Source organism: Lutra lutra, chromosome 8 (assembly GCF_902655055.1).
Source record: "Lutra lutra chromosome 8, mLutLut1.2, whole genome shotgun sequence".
NCBI lineage: Eukaryota > Metazoa > Chordata > Mammalia > Carnivora > Mustelidae > Lutra > Lutra lutra.
The window spans coordinates 52,917,490-52,940,921 of NC_062285.1; the positions used below are offsets into that span (position 1 = coordinate 52,917,490).

Sequence of the window (23,432 nt, forward strand, 5' to 3'; positions counted from 1 at the left end):
TTTAATTTCTTTTTGTTGTCTGATTGCTGAGGCTAGGACTTCTAGTACTATGTTGAACTACAGTGGTGATAACGGACATCCTTGCCGTGTTCCTGACCTTAGCAGAAAAGCTTTCAGTTTTTCTCCATTGAGAATGATATTTGCAGTGGGTTTTTCATAGATGGCTTTGATGATATTGAGGTACATGACCTCTATCCCTACACTTTGAAGAGTTTTGATCAGGAAGGGATGCTGCACTTTGTCAAATGCTTTTTCAGCATCTATTGAGAGTATCATATGGTTCTTATTCTTTCTTTTATTAATGTGTTGTATCACATCAATTGATATGTGGATGTTGAACCAAACTTGCAGCCCTGGAATAAATCCCACTTGGTCGTGGTGAATAATCCTTTTAATGTACTCTTAAATCCTATTGGTTAGTATTTTGGTGAGAATTTTTGCATCTGTGTTCATCAAGGATATTGATCTGTAATTCTCTTTTTTGGTGGGATCCTTTTCTGGTTTTGGGATCAAGGTGATGCTGGCCTCATAAAATGAGTTTGGAAGTTTTCCTTCCATTTCTATTTTTTGGAACAGTTTCAGGAGAATAGGAATTAATTCTTCTTTAAATGTTTGGTAGAATTCCCATGGGAAGCCGTCTGGCCCTGGGCTTTTGTTTGTTTGGAGATTTTTGATGACTGTTTCAATCTCCTTATTGGTTATGGGTCTGTTCAGGCTTTCTATCTCTTCCTGATTCAGTTGTGGTAGTTTATATGTCTCTAGGAATGCATCCATTTCTTCCAGATTGTCAAATTTGTTGGCGTAGAGTTGCTCATAGTATGTTCTTATAATTGTCTGTATTTCTTTGGTGTTCGTTGTGATCTCTCCTCTTTCATTCATGATTTTATTTATTTGGGTCCTTTCTCTTTTCTTTTTGATAAGTCTGGCCAGAGGTTTGTCAATCTTATTAATTCTTTCAAAGAACCAGCTCCTAGTTTCGTTGATTTTTTCTATTGTTTTTTTTTTTTTTTTTTTTTTTTTTTTTTTTTTTTTTTTTTTTTGGTTTCTATTTCATTGATTTCTGCTCTGATCTTTATGATTTCTCTTCTCCTGCTGGGTTTAGGGTTTCTTTCTTGTTCTTTCTCCAGCTCCTTTAGGTGTAGGGTTAGGTTGTGTACCTGAGACCTTTCTTGTTTCTTGAGAAAGGCTTGTACCGCTATATATTTTCTTCTCAGGACTGCCTTTGTTGTGTCCCACAGATTTTGAACCGTTGTGTTTTCATTATCATTTGTTTCCATGAATTTTTTCAATTCTTCTTTAATTTCCTGGTTGACCCATTCATTCTTTAGAAGGATGCTGTTTAGTCTCCATGTATTTGGGTTCTTTCCAAATTTCCTCTTGTGATTGAGTTCTGGCTTCAGAGCACTGTGGTCTGAAAAAATGCAGGGAATGATCCCAATCTTTTGATACTGGTTGAGATCTGATTTAGGACCCAGGTTTGATCTCTTCTGGAGAATGTTCCATGTGCACTAGAGAAGAATGTATATTCTGTTGCTTGGGATGGAATGTTCTGAATATATCTGTGATGTCCTTCTGGTCCAGTGTGTCGTTAAGGCCTTTATTTCCTTGTTGATCTTTTGCTTAGAAGATCTGTCCATTTCAGTGAGGTGGGCATTAAAGTCCCCTACTATTATTGTATTATTATCAATGTATTTGATTTTGTTATTAATTGGTTTATATAGTTGGCTGTTCCCATGTTAGGGGCATATATATTTAAAATTCTTAGATTGTCTTGTTGGACAGACCCTTTGAGTATGATATAGTGTCCTTCCTAATCTCTTTTTATAGTCTTTGGCTTAAAATCTAATTTTCTGATATAAGGATTGCCACTCCTGCTTTCTTCTGATGTCCATTAGCATGGTAAATTCTTTTCCACCCCCTCACTTTAAACCTGGAGGTGTCTTCGGGTTTAAGATGAGTTTCTTGTAGGCAACATATAGATGGGTATTGTTTTTTTATCCATTCTGATACCCTGTGTCTTTTGATTGGGGCAATTAGCCCATTAACATTCAGGGTAACTATTGAGAGATATGAATTTAGTGCCATTGTATTGCCTATAAGGTGACTGTTATTGTATATTGTCTCTGTTTCTTTTTGATCTACTACTTTTAGGGTCTCTCTTTGCTTAGAGGACCCCTTTCAATATTTCCTGGAGAGATGGTTTGGTGTTTGCAAATTCTTTCAGTTTTTCTTTGTCCTGGAAGCTTTTAATCTCTCCTTCTATTTTCTATGATAGCCTAGCTGGATATAGTATTCATGGCTACATGTTTTTCTCGTTTAGTGCTCTGAATATATCATGCCAGTTCTTTCTGGCCTGCCACATGTCTGTGGATAGGTCTGCTGCCAATCTAATATTTTTACCATTGTATGTTGCAGACTTCTTTTCCTGGGCTGCTTTCAGGATTTTCTCTTTGTCACTAAGACTTGTAAATTTTACTATCAGGTGACGAGGTGTGGATATATTCTTATTGATTTTGAGGGGCATTCTTAGCATCTCCTCAATTTCAATGTTTGTTCCCTATTAGGGAAATTCTTTACAATAATTCTTTCCAGTATACCTTCTGCTCCCCTCTCTCTTTCTTCTTCTTCTCTAATCCCAATTATTCTAATGTTGTGTCGTCTTATGGTGTCATTTATCTCTCAAATTCTCTCCTTGTGTTCCAGTAGCTGTTTGTCTCTCTTTTGGTCAGCTTCTTTATTCTTTGTCATTTTGTCTTCTATGTCACTAATTCTTTCTTCTGCCTCATTTATCCTAGCAGTAAGAGCTTCCATATCTGATTGCACCTCATTAACAGCTTTTTTGATTTCAACTTGGTTAGATTTTAGTTCTTTTATTTCTCCAGAAAGGGGTTTTATCCCTCCAGAGAGGATTTCTCTACTATATTCTATACCTTTTTTGAGCCCGGCTAGAACCTTGAGAATCATCATTCTGAACTCTAGACCTGTCATATTATCAATGTCTGTATTGATTAGGTCCCCAGCCTTTAGTACTGCCTCTTGTTCTTTTTTTTGTGGTGAGCTTTTCTGCCTTGTCATTTTGTCCAGATAAGATTTGCTCTCTCCTCCTCTGGAATTCCGCTGTTCTCCTTGGTGAGTGAAATTGGCTCTTGGCTGGGTTTCTTATTGGTCTTCTGGGAGAGGGGCCTATTGTAAGAATTCTCAAGTGTCTTTGCCCCAGGTGGAATTGCACCACCTTTACCAGAGGCCGGGCTAAGTAATCCGCTCGGGTTTGCTTTCAGGAGCTTTTGTTCCCTGAGCACTTTCTGTAGAGTTCCAGAGGCCGGGAATGAAGATGGTGGCCTCCCAATCTCCAGCCTGGAGGAGCTGAGAGCTCGGAGTCCCACTCCTCAGTGCACCCTCAGAGAAAAGCGCCCAACCACCCCCGTCTCTGTGGCCTCTGGTCATGCTTGGAGGAAAGAGCTCAATCGCTTGCACTTGGAGAAAAGTGTCCAGCCACTTCTGTCTCTGTGGCCTCTGGCCGTGCTCTGAGCTCACCCAGCCTGCAACCGGTTCAAGTTAACCCTGAGCTGAGAGCTCACTCCTAGGCTTTGTCACTGTAGCTGGCTTCCCCACTCTAATACCTGCGAGCTCTGTGACATCTAGACTCCCCTGATCCTTCTGTGACTCTGCGGGACCTGGGGTTATGCTAACTCCACGTGGGTTTCCCCCCCGGTTTAGCCTCTGGAGTGATGTCCCTCCATGGAGCAGACTTTTAAAAGTCCTGATTTTGTGCTCCGTTGCTCCGCCTCTTGCCGGGAGCCAGCCCCTCCCACCTTGGTCTATCTTCCCTTCACTTTGGATTCACTTCTCTGCAGGTCCTACCTTTCAGAAAGTGATCGATTTTCTGTTTCTAGAATTGTTGCTCTTCTTCTCTTCAATTTCCCATTGGATTTGTAGGTGTTCACAATGGTTAGATAAGCTATCTAGCTGATCTCCTGCTACTTGATGTCATCTCAGCCTGCTACTTCTCCGCCATCTTGACTCCTCCCCCCATAACTGGAAATCTTAAAAAGGAAATTCATAATTACAGTATTGTTGTTACATGCCATTATCATCATTATGTGCTCTTAAAATTACCCCAGAATCCCAAAGGGAATAAACTATTAAGAGTGAATTTAATAACAGTTTCACATTAATAAGAGAATATGATAAATGAAAACACCAATCAATGTAAGATTATACTGTCGAGGAATGGAAAACAAGGCATCATTTCCTAAAGTTGTGAAAACGTTGGAGCACAAAGTAAAGTCATTCCATATGTTGCACAACACCTAAGTTAATAAATACCAAGTACTAGGTTTCAATGAACTAATAATATTCTAACACTTGTGTATTAATATTAAATTTTAGAAACTCTTAATGAATCCATTATTAAGGTATTTAATAGCTTTCAGCCATTTGTAACTACTCTCAAATGAGGAAATGATTTGGTTGTTTTAGGACAGTCCATATTCTGTCATGACACCCCTTGTAAGTCAAATCCATAAAGATTCAAATTGAGAATAATTGTTTCAGTCTGAGCCTGTTTTTGTAACTTTTTTTCTAATTTAAATTTAAAGACATGTTCCAAAAATAGTACAAAGTACTACATATGCCCTTTTTCAGTCATAGTTGTTGACATCTTGTATGTTTTTTCATCATTCTCTCTACATATATATATATATACATGCACTTAATATTCTATATATACAAATAATAGTACTATAAACATAAATGTGTATGCACACATGTATATATATATACTTTCTAAACCATTTGATGATAAGTTGGACATTGTGCCTCTTTATCTTTCTCAGGTTATATTTCTTAATTAGATCATTATGTTATGTAACCAAAATGTAATGATCAAAATTGGAAAAACTGACATTGATATGTTATCTAATCCATAGTCCATATTAAAATTTTATAATTTTTTCCAAGTGATATCTTTTATATCTTTCTATATATTTCTGTTCCCTCTAGATCCAGCCTAATGCAGTATTATACATTGCATTTAGTTGTCATTTCTGCATAGCTCTTACCTTATTTTTCTTCAAATTTAAACTGAGATTTGGGTTTTGTTTTTTATTGTTTTTATTGGTGGTGGTAGTGGGGTTTTTTTGCAGGAATAAAACAGAAGTGATGATAGATCCTTCCTAATCACATTTCAAGAGCCATATAATGCTGATTTCCCACTGGTTTTGGTAACTGATCACTTGGATAAGTTGGTCTCTTTCAAATCTCTGTAGACTGCGAAGTTACTATTTTCTTCATGTAATAATAAGTAATTTATTAAGAGATATTTTGAGGCTGTGTAAATATCCTGCTCCTCATGAAACTTTCATCCACTAGTTTTAGCATTCATTGATGATTTGCTACCTTAATCGTTACTTCTATAAGGGTAGTTAAGTGTATTTTACTATAAAGATGGTCTTTCTTTTCTCCCAGGCATATTATTCATTTACTATAAAACAATATTAATTCAAGAATTGCAACTGCCCCTCAGAACAATGTATTACTTAAAATATAACCCCTGGGAAATTTTATTAGTTACCAAGCACATTTAGATACAGCCTTAGAAAAACAGATACTGCAATAGGCGTCTGGGGGAGAGGACAATATACGGCCTTGAAGCTGAGCAGCTGGGGATGCCCAGCTCGATCAGGGTGGAATGCCACCTGCTTCATTTTTCCATTATCTACCCTTCTCGCCCCCTCCCCTGGAGAGCACCTGTGGCTACTTAGATAAGTCCTTTGAATGTGCTTGTTCAACTATAAAGTTTATACAACTTGTACAGACATATTTTGGCCTCCTTCTTGTTTAGCTACAAGGCATATAACTAATGTTTGACCTTCATTGGCTCTTCTGTGGGCTATTGTTTCTATCTAATAAAAGTGAGACTGAGGAGTTGCTCAGGGCAGCAGTCTTTTTGGCTGTTGTCCCCTGCTCCCATTCTCTTGCAGCTGACTGTTTGTGCCTACTTCTTCTCCCATTCGCCAACTGGAAGCGGCAAAGGATACTCATTTTACTCAAAAAGTTTAATTTATTAATATTATCAATTATCTGATATCCAAATTACACAAATATGGTGAATGGGAATTTCTTTTAATTGGATTCTAAACTTTTCTTATATGTCTTCTTCATTTTTTGAGGAGTTCTTTACACCAAGGTGATTTTAGCTTTCTTATATTTTCCTTGATAATCCCAAAATAAAACTGTCATTCTCCAGGGATCCAAGGTTCCCTTTAGTTAGTGATATTTATTTATTTATTTATTTTAAAATATTTTATTTATTTATTTGACAGAGAGAAATCACAAGTAAGCAGAGAGGCAGACAGAGAGAGAGGAGGAAGCAGGCTCCCTGCTGAGCAGAAAGCCCAATGTGGGGCTCGAACCCAGGACCTGGGATCATGACCTGAGCCGAAGGCAGTGGCTTAACCCACTGAGCCACCCAGGCGCCCCTAGTTAGTGATATTTAAAAACCAATGTGGACATTAGTTGTGTTGGTTAGTGTGTTATTGCTTATTAGCCCTCAGAAGACTCTGTGTGGGTGTGGGTGTTATGCATTCATACTGATACCTCCAATTCTGATACACACTATACAGGTTACTTAAGAAAAAACTTCTTGTAACTTGTTTCCCCTACAGTGAGAAGCCTCAGTATCCTTTTCTCCAATGCCAGAGTTGAATAAGCCTAGAATACACAAAGAAATTACAAAACTGATAATAACACTATAAAAAGTAAACCAGATATCCAGAACTCAATCTTTTCTTAACCTTTATTAAAATTTATGATTGCTGAACGAATTTGAAATATCTAATTTGAAGAGTTTTGACAAACATAAGCCATATATTTTTTAAAGATTTTATTTATTTATTTGACAGAGAGAGAGGGAGAGATCACAAGTAAGCAGAGCAGCCAACAGAGAGAGAGGGGGAAGCAGGCTCTCCACTAAGTGTAGAGCCCAATGTGGGGCTCAATCCCAGGACCCCGAGATCATGACCTGAGCTGAAAGCAGAGGCCCAACCCACTGAGTCACCCAGGCACCCCAAGTCATATTCTTATTAACTGTCAAGATCAATCAATTACCAATTGTGGTTTCTACTTTGAGTTATAGATTAGTTTTGGTGTGATTTCATTAAAATTAATCAATATTTTCAAGACTATTGACTAGAGAAGTGTATGGTAACTATAGGCATAGACAAGATCAAATACCACTGGCACATATGGAAGATAGTCTTGAGCTAACAACTTAATCACCTCTATGGTATAAACCAACAGGCATAATGGCATAAACATTAGGAGAATTATAGAGTTGTGGCATCTATGTGTTTTGAGAACTGACACTTAGAGTAACCCTAGTTTTAGAGAAAATAAAACATAATTCTATCTTTCAAGAAGTCATTTGAATTAGGAAAAACTGATATTTGATATCATTTACCATAGAAAACTGGTACAGAAGTAAATGCTAATAACCTATATTCCAGGAATTAAATTCATCATAAATTGTCATTTATTCAATAGATTCGTTGACATGTTGAAGAGATTAAGCTTGTGGTTTCGATTTGAATTTCCCTGATGGTATTGCATGGAGCACTTGGTGTGATGCATAAACAATGAATCTTGGAACACTGGAAAGATAAATTTAAATATTGAAAAAGGAGATTAACTTTGTTTTATCTTTTTTAAAATGATTGTGTGAAAAATAAACTAAATGTGTACTAAGTCATATTTCATTTTCTACTGCAATTTAAAAAATTTACCCAACATAAATACTAAAATAAAAGGTGACTGGATGTCTCAGTCAGTTATGTGTCCACATCTTGATTTCAGCTCAGGTCATGATGTCAGGGTCATGAGATCCAGATAGCCATGGGCTCTATGCTCAGGGGGGAGTCTCCTGGAGATTCTTTGTCTCTCTTTCTCTCCTCTATACCCTTTTCACTATCTCTCTCTCAAATAAGTAAATAAAATCTTAAAAAAAATAATAAAATGACACAAATGAAATGTATGATTCATTTCAAAAAAAGGTATGTTTTCTTAATATGTTGACAATTGACATTACAAAAAATTTTGTAAAATATTTCTTCACATTGCAAAAAGTTAAAATCAGAATGTATACAGTGGAAAGAGTATCTAAGCTCAGGTAAACTAAAGTGATCCAAATAATTACATTTTAAAGATCAATACTAAACTACAAGAGTCAAGATATTTTTATACACTGTTCTTTTTATGTTTTTATTTATCCGAAGCAGAAAATATCTTACTAAACACATCTCTGAAGGCTTGTTTAACTTGCTGGTTTCTCAGAGTATAAATGAGTGGATTCAACATAGGAGCAACTGAGGTATTGAGCACCGCTACTCCTTTGCTTGAAGTGACTCTTTCATTTGCAGATGGCTTTATGTACATGAATATACAACTACCAAAACTGATGGATACAACAATCATGTGAGAAGAGCAGGTCGAAAAGGCTTTTTTCTTTTGCTGAACCGAAGGGAATTTTAGAATTGTCTTGATCATGTAAGAATAAGAAAGGATTACTAATAACAACATGACAATGAGGATCATCACAGCTAAGGAAAAAGCAATCAGTTCTAGTAAAAATGTGTCTGAGCGAGAAAGTTGCAGGACAGGAGAAATGTCATAAATGAAATAATCAATGATATTGGAAGCACAGAAATCCAGGTTAAGAGCAAAAATCAGTGGAGGGAAAACGACCAGAAATCCAGTTACCCAGGAACTGAGTACAATTTGATGACAAATTCTGTTGCTCATGATGGATGTATAATGCAAAGGTTTGTAGATGGCAACATAATGGTCATAGGACATAGCTGCCAGAAGGAAAAATTCTGTAACCCCCAAGAATATGTAAAGAAACAACTGAGATATACAGCCATTATAGGAAATGGACTTTTCTCTGGTTACAATGGTGATTAGGAAACTGGGGATGCAAACACTTGTGAAAGAAATTTCCAGGAAAGAGAAATTATGGAGGAAAAAATACATTGGGGTCTTGAGGTGAGAATCCAATAGAGTAAGGGCAATGATGGTTAAGTTTCCTATCATACTTAGCATGTAATTTAGAAACAGAAATAAGAAAATTATGATCTGTAACAGAGAATTATCTGTCAGTCCCAGAAGGATAAACTCTATCTCTTTTGTATGATTTTTCATTTCTCTTTTGTGATTTCAATAATATCCTAGAAATAAAAGGTACATTGATAAGAAACTATATGAGTAGCTTTACATCCAGGAAATAATATATAAAGACATCCATATTCACATATATGCCCATTTATGAGGAAATACTCTATGAGGTTGAAGATATGATCTAGAACCATGCAACAGACAGTATATGCACAATAGGAGTCATCTCAGTTTTGAAAACTGACCTGCAAAATCCATAATAGTTTACTTTTTCACCATTACTTACAAACTTCCAGCTCAACTGTAACTAATTCTAAATTTGTTCTTTCTTAAATAAATTAGATAAAATCTTGGTTCCAGATTAAAAAATAATTCATTCATTTTTAATTATTAATTTCATCAAAATAGAATATGCCAGTATAATGAATTAAGACCTACAGTTAAATTCTGAAATTTTAGGTTTCATATTAATGTGGTCTGGATCTGAGCAAGAAGTACATATTAATGGCTACTGAGGAAAAGGACAATCTGCTTTCAGACTGAAGTTTCTATAGGTCTTTTATTGTTTAAGAATAAATAAAGAATATACCCCCCAAAAAAGAATATCCAAATAATAAATTGAAACTATTGTAACAATTAGCTCAATAATGTGAAAAAATGTTTTTACATTGCAAAGGAAAAAATTGTTTAGAGTATATAATGGGATATTTACACTTCTGAAAAGGCAATTACATTTTCATATTACATACAAGCTATATGTCATGGCATAGTTTTGAGTGAAGAGTAGAAAATCATCTAAATATTTAAAAATATGCAATTCTTTAAATAATTTTAGTCATTCAGATAATTACATTTGATGTGATTCAAAATATTCTAAATGTATTTTAGACACAAAATTGCAAAAATGTTTATACAAACTGACCCCAATTTTATAAATGTCTGTATCTGATACATGAAAGTATGATTTCCATAAGTATATACAAAAATAAGAGTAATTAAAAATAAAATACTTTCAATGAGCTGTTAAATTAGCCATTCTTAATAATATCCTACCAAAGAAATTACACAGTGGAACATGTTTTCTCTAATTTCTCTAATTCATTATTTTATAATAGCAAAATAAAAATAATGTGAATTCATAACCCTTATTGGTTATATATTTTAGAGGCATATTTTCAATTAAAATAAATCTAGTTGCCTTATTTCAAGCTTTACTATAGGGCTGTGATCACCAAGACAGTATGGTACTGGCACAAAAACAGACACATAGACCAGTGGAACAGAGTAGAGAGCCCAGATATGTACCCACAACTCTATGGTCAAATAATCTTCAACAAAGCAGGAAAAAATATCCAGTGGGAAAAAAGACAGTCTCTTCAATAAATGGTGCTGGGAAAATTGGACAGCTACGTATAGAAGAATGAAACTCGACCATTCTCTTAAACCATACACAAAGAGAAACCCAGAATGGATTAAAGACCTCAATCTGAGGCAGGAATCTATCAAAATCCTAAAGGAGAACATAGGCAGTAACCTCTTCAACATTGGTCACAGCAACTTCTTTCAACATAAGTCTCCAAAGGCAAATGAAACAAAAGCAAAAATGAACTTTTGGGACTTCATCAAGATCAAAAGCTTCTGCACAGCAAAGGAAACAGTCAACAAAACAAAGAGGCAAGCCACGGAATGGGAGAAGATATTCGCAAGTGACACTAAAGAAAAGGGCTGATATCGAAGATCTATAAAGATCTCCTCAAACTCAACTCCCAAAAAACAGATAGTCATGTCAAACAATGGGCAGCAGAGATGAACAGACATTTCTCCAAAGAAGACATACAAATGGCAAGCAGACACATGAAAAAATGTTCATCATCATTAGCCATCACGGAAATTCAAATTAAAACCACATTGAGATACCACTTAACACCAGTTACAATGGCCAAAATTAACAAGACAGGAAACAACAAATGTTGGAGAATATGTGGAAAAAGGGGAACCATCTTACACTGTTGGTGGGAATGCAAGTTGGTGCAGTCACTTAGGAAAACAGTATAGAGAGTCCTCAAACAATTAAAAATAGAGCTACCCTATGACCTGGCAATTACACTACTGGGTATTTACCCCAAAGATACAGATGTAGTGAAAAGAAGGGCCATCTGTACCCCAATGTTCATAGCAGCAAAGTCCACAAGAACCAAACTGTAGAAATAGCCAAGATGCCCTTCAACAGTTGAATGGAAAAAGAAGATGTGGTCCATATATGCAATGGAATATTATGCCTCCATCAGAAGGGATGAATACCCAGCTTTTGCATCAACATGGATGGGACTGGAGGAGATTATGCTGAGTGAAATAAGTCAAGCAGAGATAGTCAATTATCATATGGTTTCATTTAATTATGGAGCATAAGGAATAACATGGAGGACATTAGAAGGAAAGGAAAAGTGAATTGGGGTAAATTGGAAAGGGAGAGTGAAGCATGAGAGACTGTGGACTCTGAGAAACAAACTGAGGATTTTGGAAGAGAGGCGGTGGTGGAATGGGTAGAGTCTGGTGGTGGGTATTAAGGAGGGCACACATTGCATGGAGCACTGGGTGTATGTATACACAATGAATCTTGGAACACTGAAAAAATAAAATGAATTTTAAAAATCAGTCATGTACTTCATTTTCCTATTAACCTGAGGAATTGTTATCAATTTGCCAAATAAATAATGTATTTCTAAGTAAACATAAGCACTGGCAGAGAGAAAAAAATAACATGCAAACATTCATACGTGCATGCACAAGCACAAAGAATGAAACAAGATTTAAAAAAGAGGACTTTTATGGGGCACCTGGGTGGCTCAGTGGGTTAAGCCTCTGCCTTCGGCTCAGGTCATGATCTGAGGGTCATAGGATTGAGCCCCGCATTGGGCTCTGCTTGATGTGGAGCCTGCTTCCCCCTCTCTCTCTGCATGCCTCTCTGCCTACTTGTGATCTCTGTCTGTCAAATAAATAAATAAAATCTTTTTTAAAAAAGAAAAAAAAAGAGGACTTTTGCTTCCAGCTGTGTCAGCATAATTAATTTGAGCCCATGTTTTCTGCTTTAAATAATCATAAAACTGAATCAACTTTAAGAAGAAATTTGACAACAAGAAGTTCAAAACCAGGTCTTTCTATAAAAGGAAAAGTCAAAAAAATATGTCCACAATTAGCACTTGCTCAGTCCACAGTATGAGACAGAGACTAAGCTCAAAATGATTGTCTCTCCAACTTGAGTTGGCAAAGATCAAGTCAGCTGCACTGGTCAGTAAGCTCAGGTCAGTGCTGTATTGAGTTGGGATCTGCACAGACGTTATTCATTTATGCCTTGGCTGAGGAATTGACTGAACACTTGCAGGTTTACCAGTGAGAAAGCTGAGAGTTCAACAGAGATAGTAGAGGCCAACCAATCTTCAGCCTTGCAATTTGGATGCAGAGAAAGAGAAGAGACCTGGTTAACATCTCTTCAAACCACAGCCTTCTAGCTAAACAGCAGGAAAACCCTTAGGAGTACCTTAGGAGTAAGGACTACATTATAGAACAAAAGTCAGAAAATTAAGGTCTGAGGGTAAAATCTATCTACCATTGGTTCAAGTAAATAAAGTTTTATTGAAACACGCCCGTTCCCACTCATCTCCATATCATCTATGGCTGCTTTTAATGTCAGAGTTGAGTAGCTTAATAGAGACCTCATGGTCCAAAAAGCCAAAAACATTTACTATATAGCCTTTTACCAACAAAGTTTTCTTATCTCTGGTGTAGAATTTACTTTTACATTTTTACAGTTTTGTATCATTTAGGAAGAAATAATGAGAGGCAAGTTGCTAAACAAATACATTGTCTTCATCCACCAAGATGTCTCCAGAAAGTAATTTTTAATCTTGGCCAGCCTGAAGAATTGAATTAGTCCATCCCTCTACAATCTTCTCTTTTGTCCATGACTATACGTCAAAACAGATTTTGAAAGAATGAAAATTTGGGGAAGCCTGTCTATTCTGTCCACCTAGATCTCACACTAACTCAAGTTAAAACCACATCAATGTTTTATAACAAATTGGGAATTCACTTGTCATTTAATAGAAAATTTTGTTCACCCTACCAATTCCTATAAGTCTCAAATCTCACCTCAACTGTTGGAAAAATACTTTACTCCCAAATCCCAAAATTGTATGTGTGCAATTCAAAATCAAGCCACAGTAGTATATTTCCTAGGGCTACTGATTTTGAAGTAAGGCCATCCATGTGATTTGTCCATCATTTGGCTTAAGTATGTGCCGTAAGTGTAAGGCACCCTGGCTAAATTTGCATAGACTCTCAAGTGCTGTTTGGCTGAATCATTCCAACTACAGCTTACCCAGCAACCATATAAAAGTAGCCTAATGTGGCTGAAGCCACATTAATTGAACAGACCATCCAAGATAAAAATTATTGAGACTAGTTCTTCTTAAATACTACTGGAAGTTTTAACTGTTTTTTAAATTGAGCACATTTACTAATCCTTAAGTTGTATCTTGTCTCATATATATAAAAAAATCTGTTTTATCCTAGGAATTTAGATATTGGAACTGTTTCAAAATTAAAATAAAATTCAATATTATAGTCTGAAAATTAAGATTATTTAAAGCTGACATTTGATTGTCCCTCTTTAACAAAATATTAACATTTCTAATTTTATACTTTATAAACCAAAATAGACAATAGCACATATTTGTTATATACATTGATTAACATTTCTAATTTTATACTTTATAAACCAAAATAGACAATAGCACATATTTGTTATATACATTGACCTTTATTTAGTGGTTTAAAGTAGCCAGTTTATGGTATGAACACTAAAAAAGAGGGGAATAACCAACTAATCTGTTCATAAAGACTACTTGGAAACTTTGTTAATCAAAAAGGTTCAGATTGGAAGATATGAATTGACTGGTTATATTTATTACACATGGTTTATTTTTGCTTGTTTTTAAACAGGTAGGTGTTTAGAACTTTTGGTTGCTAATGACTGAGGAACTAATTACAGATAAATTCCTGTTCTCTGGTTTGTAAATTAATCTGACATTCTTTTTTAATATAGAGGAATTTGTACTATGCAAATTAAAGTAGAATTTAATACAAGACCATACTGGCAGTATTAAGAATATAAAATGTTAAATCACTAAATTGTACACCTGAAACTAATATTACACTGTATGTTAACTAATTGGAATTTAAATAAAAACTAAAAAGAAAGAAAAAGAAAGGAAGGAAGGAAGGAAGGAAGGAAGGAAGGAAGGAAGGAAGAGTATAACATAAAGATTTGTTCAAAGAGTAAAATTCTTAGTTTTTTCTGGTACCCTAAGATTCACCAAACCCATTGAAATCCATCAGATAATTCTTCATAAAAAGATCTGACAATTTAGGCACATAAAAAAGTCATAAGATCATATCAAAAAAATAAGAAAAGAGAGAAATACAATTATTTTTATGGAAAACAATTTATTATTATAAACAGTGTAGGATTCCTGATTAATAGCTGGAGAAAATGATGCTATACATCTAAAGCATAAGTGCAATAGGATTTAAACACTGGAACAGAGATATAGTGGCAAATTATATAATTGGGGATAAATGTATTTCAATTTATTACCTCAAAAGAAAAGAAATCCTCTTCATCTGAAAATACATTATATTTCCCACTCCTAGGATTTATGTTTCCAATTCATTTGAAAATAGAACTAGCAAGGTGAGCTAAAAACAGTTGATAAAAAAATGTTTCTATTCATTAAGAAGATATAATATTTCTGAATTTTGTACACTTTATCATATAACCTGAGAATATAAAAGTCATATAGGACAAAAAGGAAAAATGGAAAAATCCATAATCATAGTGGGTGATTTTAACATTTTATCTCAGCATTGCATAGAGCAAACTGACCTAAGCATCAGTATGATACAGAAGTCTAAACAACTCATGCACCAAAGTAGACCTAATCATCAGAATGAAATAGTGTACAAAAAACCCTGAAAACTGCACACTAATTTTAAAAGAAAAAGTGTTTATAAAATTGAAGTTATGAGTAAGCTATCAATATGAAGATACACTGAAAATCTCAAATATATTCAGAAACTAAATAGCATACACCTAAAAAGGCTTTCTGTAAAAAAGGAATTCAAAATGGAAATTAGAAAATATTTTGTATTCTATTATATGAAAATATTACATCCCAAAACCTGTATGATACAGATAAATGTGTGCTTGGAAAGAAATATATAGTTTAAGTATTTGTATTTTAAAAAGAAGAAACACTAAAATCAGTGATATAAATATCCATTTCAAGAAATAAGAAAAAGTACAAATTAAACCAAAAAATGTGGAAGAGTGTATAACAGCAAAAACTAAATATATGGAAATAATTTTTCAGTAAAGGAAATCACTAATACCAAGGGGTTGAGAATTCTTATTCTGATGTTTTGGGTTTGAGTGTTCTAGATTTGAGTATTAAGTATGATTGCTTTATAAGGCTTTTTTTTTTTTATCCTTGTTTACCTTTAACCTAGTTGCTCTATCCATTTGTGAAAATAGAGTACCGAAGTCTCCAATTATTATTGTTGAAGTGTCTATTCCTCTATTCATTTGTCAGTTTTTGCTTTATGTATTTTGGAGCTCTGTTGTTAGGTTCATATATGTTTTAAATTTATCTTTTTCACTCTTTCACTTTCAACTTATTTATGTTTTTGAATCTATTATGTATCTTCTGTATACAGTATATAGTGGTTCTTTTTTTTTTTTTATTACTCCAGACTGAAATCCTCTGCCTTTTTAATTGGATAGTTGGATCCATTCACATATAATGTTATTATTGATATAGTTGGATATACCTCTACCACTTTCCTTTTTGCTCTTTATATGTATAATGTGCTCTTTCCTATTCCATCCCTCTTTCAATGCTTCCTTTTGCATTAAGTGAATATTTCCTGTTTTAACATTTTAATTCTTTTAATGATGCTTTAACTATATTTTCACGATAGTTATCTTATATAGTTTTATTCTCTTTCATTTTGAAGTTTATTACATTGATGAATGCACAACTATGTATATGGTTTAAAAACCACTGAACTCTGACTGATCATATGATTTCACTCATTCATATGTGGAATTTAAGAAACAAAAATGATGAATATAGGGGAAGGGAAAAAATTAAATAGGTTAAAAACAGAGAGGTAGACAAACCATAAGAGACTCTTAACTGTAGAGAACAAACTGAGGGCTGCTGGATGGGAGGTCGGTGGGGGGGATGGGGTAACTGGGTTGATAGGCATTAAGGAGGGCACTTGATGTAATGAGCACTCAGTGTTATTTGCAACTGATGAAGCACTGAATTCTACCCTGAAATAAATAAACAGTATATGTTAACTAAGTTGAATTTAAATAAAACAAAAAAAAAGAATAAATTAAAAAGCTGAAGATGTAAGGACAAAAAAAACCACTGAACTTCATAGAACTGCATACTTCTCCAGGCAATTATGCCAAGTCAAAAAGCCAATCCCAACAGTCATATACACTATTGACTTGCTTATATGATACCAAAATTACAAAATTACAGAATTTTACAAATTACAGAATTTTTAAATTGTAATTTTCTTAATTGTAATTATAAATTACAGAATTACAAAATTAATGAATGACAGTGATAGAAGACCTAAGGGAATGGAGGCTTGAGTGGCCAAAAAAGAGCAAATGAGGGATACTGTGATAATGAAACTTTCCTGCACTTAGGCTGCATGGTTGCCAATGTCCTGGTTGTGAGGTTGTGTCTCATAAGATGTGACCATTGCAAGAAACTGGGTAAAGCATGCATGAGTTCTGTCTCTGTTACTTATTACAAGTGCATATGTATCTATAGTTATATCAAATAAAACTTTTAATTAAAAAAAAGAAAAAAATCTATCATACCAAAATCAAGGAGAAGAAAATATATGTGCTTGAATGATCATAAAAACACCATTTATAATAGCATGAAACTGAAAACTATACAAAGGCAGAAAAACTGTATAATATGGGTAAATAAAATATAGTTAATTTATATAAAAGAATATTATAAAGCAATAAGAATGAATGGTCTACAATCACATGCAATAATATGGGAAGATCTCACTATCTCATACTGACTGAAAAGAGTCAGACATAAAATGTTTTATGTTACATGACTCCACTAATATAAATACAAAAACATGAATAATCTATATTATTACAAATCAGGGCAGTGATTTTCCTGGCATTGGATATGAAAGAGTGAGTGGTGGGTGCCTGGGTGGCTCAGTGGGTTAAGCTGCTGCCTTCAGCTCAGGTCATGATCTCAGGGTCCTGGGATCAAGGCCCGCATTGGGCTCTCTGCTCAGTGGGGAGCCTGCTTCCCTCTCTCTCTCTCTCTCTCTCTCTGCCTGCCTCTCTGTCTACTTGTAATCTCTCTCTGTCAAATAAATAAATAAAATCTTAAAAAAAAAAAAAAGAAAGAGTGAGTGGTTGGTTGTGTAATAATAATCTGACTAAGTAAGCACTAGGGAAATATTCCAGGTGATGGTACTGTTCTGTTCTGTTGTTGCTAGGTATCTGTATAAGTTCAGTTAATGAAAATTCATTGTAATGTGCAGTTAAAATATGTGCATTTTTATGTATGGATGTTTCTTCATAAAATCTTCTAAATTTTTAATGTAAAAAATTAAAACAAAAATTAAAAATCAAACTCTTACATCCAATTGCCTTAGAAGAGAATCCAGGCATTTGCTTTGTTTTAATATCACTGTTGTGTTTCTTTATATATTTAATGCTACACTTATGTTTCTGTGTCTCTAGGGAAATTGTCCCACTGCTGTATGTATTTTTGTGTGTGTCAGAGTTCATTAAAAGATTCATTACCAGCTTTTATACAGTAATCACAAAGGACCCTCTTCCTTTTTTTATTTCACTTGATTCTTATGCACCCATAGCATATTCAACAAATATAATAGAAGTCATTGATAGTTTAAAAATTATAGGGCACCCTATCTCCATGTCTAGAAAAGATCAGGCCATCAACTCTTCCATAATCCGTTTTTGGTATTCATTTGCCTCAGTGTCAGTGTTTACTTTTCCTTAAACTACTAAATGCAAAGAAGTTATTTCCCAACTTTGCAATGGGAAACAATATCTAGTGATTGCCTCTGAATAAAACATTTTTAAGATCTCTGCATTGTCAGGGCTTTTGTGAATGTGGGTTTCTGAAAACACATCGTCACTATATACATCTCTACTAAAAATAATGGGAATTGACTCTCTCTGCTTGACTTATTTCACTCAGCATAATCTCTTCCAGTCCCGTCCATGTTGCTACAAAAGTTGGGTATTCTTCCTTTCTGATAGAGGCATAATACTCCATAGTGTATATGGACCACATCTTCCTTATCCATTCATCCGTTGAAGGGCATCTTGGTTCAATTATTATGGTTTCACTTATTTGTGGAGCATAACAAATAACATGGAGGACATGGGGAGATGGAGAGGAGAAGGGAGTTGAGGGAAATTGGAAGGGGAGGTGAACCATGAGAGACTATGGACTCTGAAAAACAACCTGAGGGTCTTAAAGGGGCGGGGGGTGGGAGGTTGGGGGGAAAAGGTGCTAGCTATTAGGGAGGGCACGTATTGCGTGGAGCACTGGTTGTGGTGCAAAAACAATGAATACTGTTACGCTGAAAGGAAATTTTAAAAAATGATGGGAATTAAAAAGGGCATGTGATATGATGAGCACTGAGTGTTATATTCAACTAATAAATCATTGAACATTATGTCAAGAACTAATGATGTACTATACCTTGGCTAATCGAATTTAAATTTAAAAAATGGAATAAAACCTTCCATTTTGACTTTTACTTGCACAAGGGACCTAAAGACATTTTTGGTGAAATTGTCGACAGAAGCTATGAATTACTATCAGAAAACTAAGTATGACACTTTAAATTTTTAAGTTTGAAAAATTTTAGGAAGAAAACACAATGATGAAATAACTCAAGGTTAGAGTAGCACCCAATTTGGGGTGTATTTTGTGTTTGTCCTTTAATCTTTGTGTAGAAATAATTTGAAAATTTCATGAAGTGAATTCACAGTACTTTTAAACTATTTTTCAATGGTACCTGACCTATAAATAAGTTACATTCATAAGCAAAGTTGGCTTTACATTTTAGTAAATAGCTAAATATAAGATTACCAGAATTAGCTTTTTTCCCACCTCCTTATCCTCAATTTTTAAGGTTTTAATATAAGGACAACTCAAAGATCACCATTATCAACTTAATAAGAAGGTTGAAGATTTCCAGGGAACACCTGTGAACTCAACTGGAGATCTAGGAAAAGAATAGCTGCAACTCAACAAAAAGCAACCACTTTCTGCATGATAGGAGGTGCTGAGATGGGAATCCAAGGTAATATATAGGAAGATAGACCACAAAGGAGGGAGGCAAGGAAGAGAGGTGGAGGAACCCTCTGTAAGCAGGCTACTGGGAAATGATATATAATGATATAACAGCAGATTGCAGAATCAGAACTTTTAGAAATCTGCTCCAGTGAGGTACCTCCAGGCAGGTACATCCCTGCCTGAAAGGGGTGGAACACTAGGTGGAACAGTGTGGTCTCTGGATCCTTGGGGCCACAAGAAGACCAGGGGTGCCTGAGTGCAGCAGAGTTCCCACACACTGGAGAGGAGAAGCCAGATGCAAACAGTGAGCCCAGGAATGGGCTCTCAGCTCAGGTTTGCCATAAACCACTGTTGTGAATGAGATCTCTAAGGTGGAGGAGTTTCAAAGAAAAAAATACAAAGGTGTTTTAAGATGAGAGTCCATGAATGTCAGAATAATAATGGTCAGATTTCCTGTAATCCTCAGCACATAGGTGAGAAATAGGAAGATAAGAAGGAAAACTTGCAGCTGGAGGTCCTCTGTAAGTCCCAACAAGATGAATGTTGTTATTGCTGTGTGATTTCTCATTGCTACTTTTGATGTTTTAGGCAATCTACATGTAAGAAGTCAAAGAGGAAGTATCTAAATAGAAGAAAGGAAACAATAAGGGAAATTCGAAGAAACAGAAAACAATAAAGCAAGAGAGAAGTTGAAAGGAATCAAGAGCCGATTCTTAGAAGGAAGGGATAAATAACAATTGATAAAACTGTTGTGTGACTGAGCTGGAAAAAAGAAAAGAAGAGATTTATCAGGAATAAGAGCAATAACATCATTAGAGATTATACAGATATTAAGAAGATACAAATGAAATATTTTGAAAACATCTGCAGAGTAGATTTGGCAACTTAAATGAAATGAACAAATTCTCTGAAAGATACAATTGACCAAAGATAACTAAAGATGAAATTTCTAACCCATACAGCCCTGTATCTGTAAAAGTGAACAAATACATAGTTAAGTCATCCTATAAAGAGAACTTCAGGCTCAGATGGCTTGATTGTAGATTTTTACTAAACATTCAAGACAAACAAAAACACCAATTCTATACAAATCCTTTCACAAAACTGATTGTTGAAAGCAAAAAGTATAAAATTATCTGGTGGAGCTTCTGATGTATATAAACATAATATACATTATAACCACCATAAAAAAGGGACAAGCGAAGGGTCCTATAGAGTAATACATTTTTTACCTTCTACATCAACATATTTATTAATTTTTCCAATGCTAAAATCACTCCAAATGGCAATAAGCAAATAAGTGTGCAACTTCAAACCTCATCATTTGCCCTATAAATATGAACCTTATGGGGATGGTCAGTTTCTAGTCTCCACTGAGGTGAGGATACTCTGCCCAGGCCTCTGAATTGCGACTCCAGCCTCACTATTTCCACGGGGCTTCCCCAGTTAATGAGGTTGATATGTTAAGTAATGATTTGATGCAACTTTGCTTTAGTCTCATTTTTGCTGATGATTACCTTTATCTATGCAACCATTCCTTACATTCTTCTCCTTTTCTGTTTTTATAAGGTTTCTATAATAATAAAGTTTTCTTTTAGAAACAAAAAAAATGTATACAAAATGAAATTAGAATCACTCCATCAATACCACCAATAATAACAAACAAAGTTAGATTTGTTTGTCATCCTTTTGCTCTTTAGAATATATCTCATGGACAGCCAGTAATCAGAGCATAATATTTTAAAGAATTACACACTAATTCTGATGGATTCCTGTCTCATGTTGAGGTATTTTATCCATTTCAACTTCATCTTTGTGTATGGTGTAAGAGAATGGTCGAGTTTCATTCTTCTACATATAGCTGTCCAATTTTCCCAGCACCATTTACTGAAGAGACTGTCTTTTTTCCACTGTATATTTTTTCCTGCTTTGTCGAAGATTATTTGACCATAGAGTTGAGGGTCCATATCTGGGCTCTCTACTCTGTTCCACTGGTCTATGTGTCTGTACCATGCTGTCTTGGTGATCACAGCTTTGTAGTAAAGCTTGAAATCAGGTAACGTGATGCTGCCAGTTTTATTTTTGTTTTTCAACATTTCCTTAGCGATTCGGGGTCTCTTCTGATTCCATACAAATTTTAGGATTATTTGCTCCATTGAACAGAATGGCATTAAAAGTATAGATTGCTCTAGGCAGTATAGACATTTTAACAATGTTTATTCTTCCGATCCAAGAGCATGGAATGGTCTTCCATCTTTTTGTGTCTTCTTCAATTTCTTTCATGTGAGACAGGAATCCATCAGAATCCTAGAGGAGAACATGGGCAGGAACCTCTTCGATATCAGCCACAGCAACTTCTTTCAAAATATGTCTCCAAAGGCAAAGGAAAAAAAAGCAAAAATGAACTTTTGGGACTTCATCAAGATCAAAAGCTTCTGCACAGCAAAGGAAACAGTCAACAAAACAAAGAGGCAACCCACGGAATAGGAGAAGATATTTGCAAATGACAGTACAGACAAAAGGTTGATATCCAGGATCTATAAAGAACTCCTCAAACTCAACACACACAAAACAGATAATCATATCAAAAAATGGGCAAAAGATATGAACAGACACTTCTCCAATGAAGACATACAAATGGCTATCAGACACATGAAAAAATGTTCATCATCACTAGCCGTCAGGGAGATTCAAAATAAAACCACATTGAGATACCACCTTACACCAGTTAGAATGGCCAAAATTAGCAAGACAGGAAACAACATGTGTTGGAGAGGATGTGGAGAAAGGGGAACCCTCTTGCACTGTTGGTGGGAATGCAAGTTGGTGCAGCCACTTTGGAGAACAGTGTGGAGATTCCTTAAGAAATTAAAAATAGAACTTCCCTATGACCCTGCAATTGCACTACTGGGTATTTACCCCAAAGATATAGTGTGGTGAAAAGAAGGGCCATCTGTACCCCAATGTTTATAGCAGCAATGGCCACGGTCGCTAAACTGAGGAAGGAACCAAGATGTCCTTCAACGGATGAATGGATAAGGAAGATGTGGTCCATTTACACTATGGAGTATTATCCCTTCCTCAGAAAGGATGAATACTCAACTTTTGTAGCTACATGGACGGAACTTGAAGAGATTATGCTGAGTGAAATAAGTCAAGCAGAGAGAGTCAATTATCATATGGTTTCACTTATTTGTGGAGCATAACAAATAACATGGAGGACATGCGGAGATGGAGGGGAGAAAGGAGTTGAGGGAAATTGGAAGGGGAGATGAACCTTGAGAGACTATGGACTCTGAAAAACAACCTGAGGGTTCTGAAGAGGCAGGGGGTGGGAGGTTGGGGGAGCCAGGTGGTGGGTATTAAGGAGGGCACATATTGCATGGAGCACTGGGTGTGTTGCAAAAACAATGAATTCTGTTTCGCTGGAAATAATTTTTTTAAAAAAAGTTGTAATAGAAAACAAACAAACAAACAAACCAAAAAAAAAAAAAAGCCACTATTAGCTAAATAGACCTGACTGACCCTTGTAGAACACCCCACTGAACAAAAAATAATATACCTCTTCCACGTGCACACAGAACATTCATCAAGACAGATGATATTCTGGGCCATAATGAAAGCATCAGTAAATGTTTAAAGAATTTAAGTCATACAAAGTATTTTTTCAGATCACAATTAGAAATTAAACATTTCCAGAAAAACCTCAAATATTAACTAAATAGCACAACTCTCATGCATATCAAAGGAGAAATCAGAAGAGAAATAAGTAGATGTTTTTTTGTGTTCAAACCACTTTATTGAGGT

General features: G+C 35.1%; 1 protein-coding gene across 1 annotated transcript; it reads right to left on the reverse strand.

Annotated features, from left to right (window-relative positions):
* Positions 1-8,256: 8,256 nt before the first annotated feature.
* LOC125107197 (olfactory receptor 6C70-like) lies at positions 8,257-9,195 on the reverse strand. Its single transcript, XM_047742027.1, has one exon. The coding sequence runs from the start codon at positions 9,193-9,195 to the stop codon at positions 8,257-8,259; it is 939 nt and encodes a 312-aa protein (XP_047597983.1).
* Between the last annotated feature and the right edge of the window lie 14,237 nt (positions 9,196-23,432).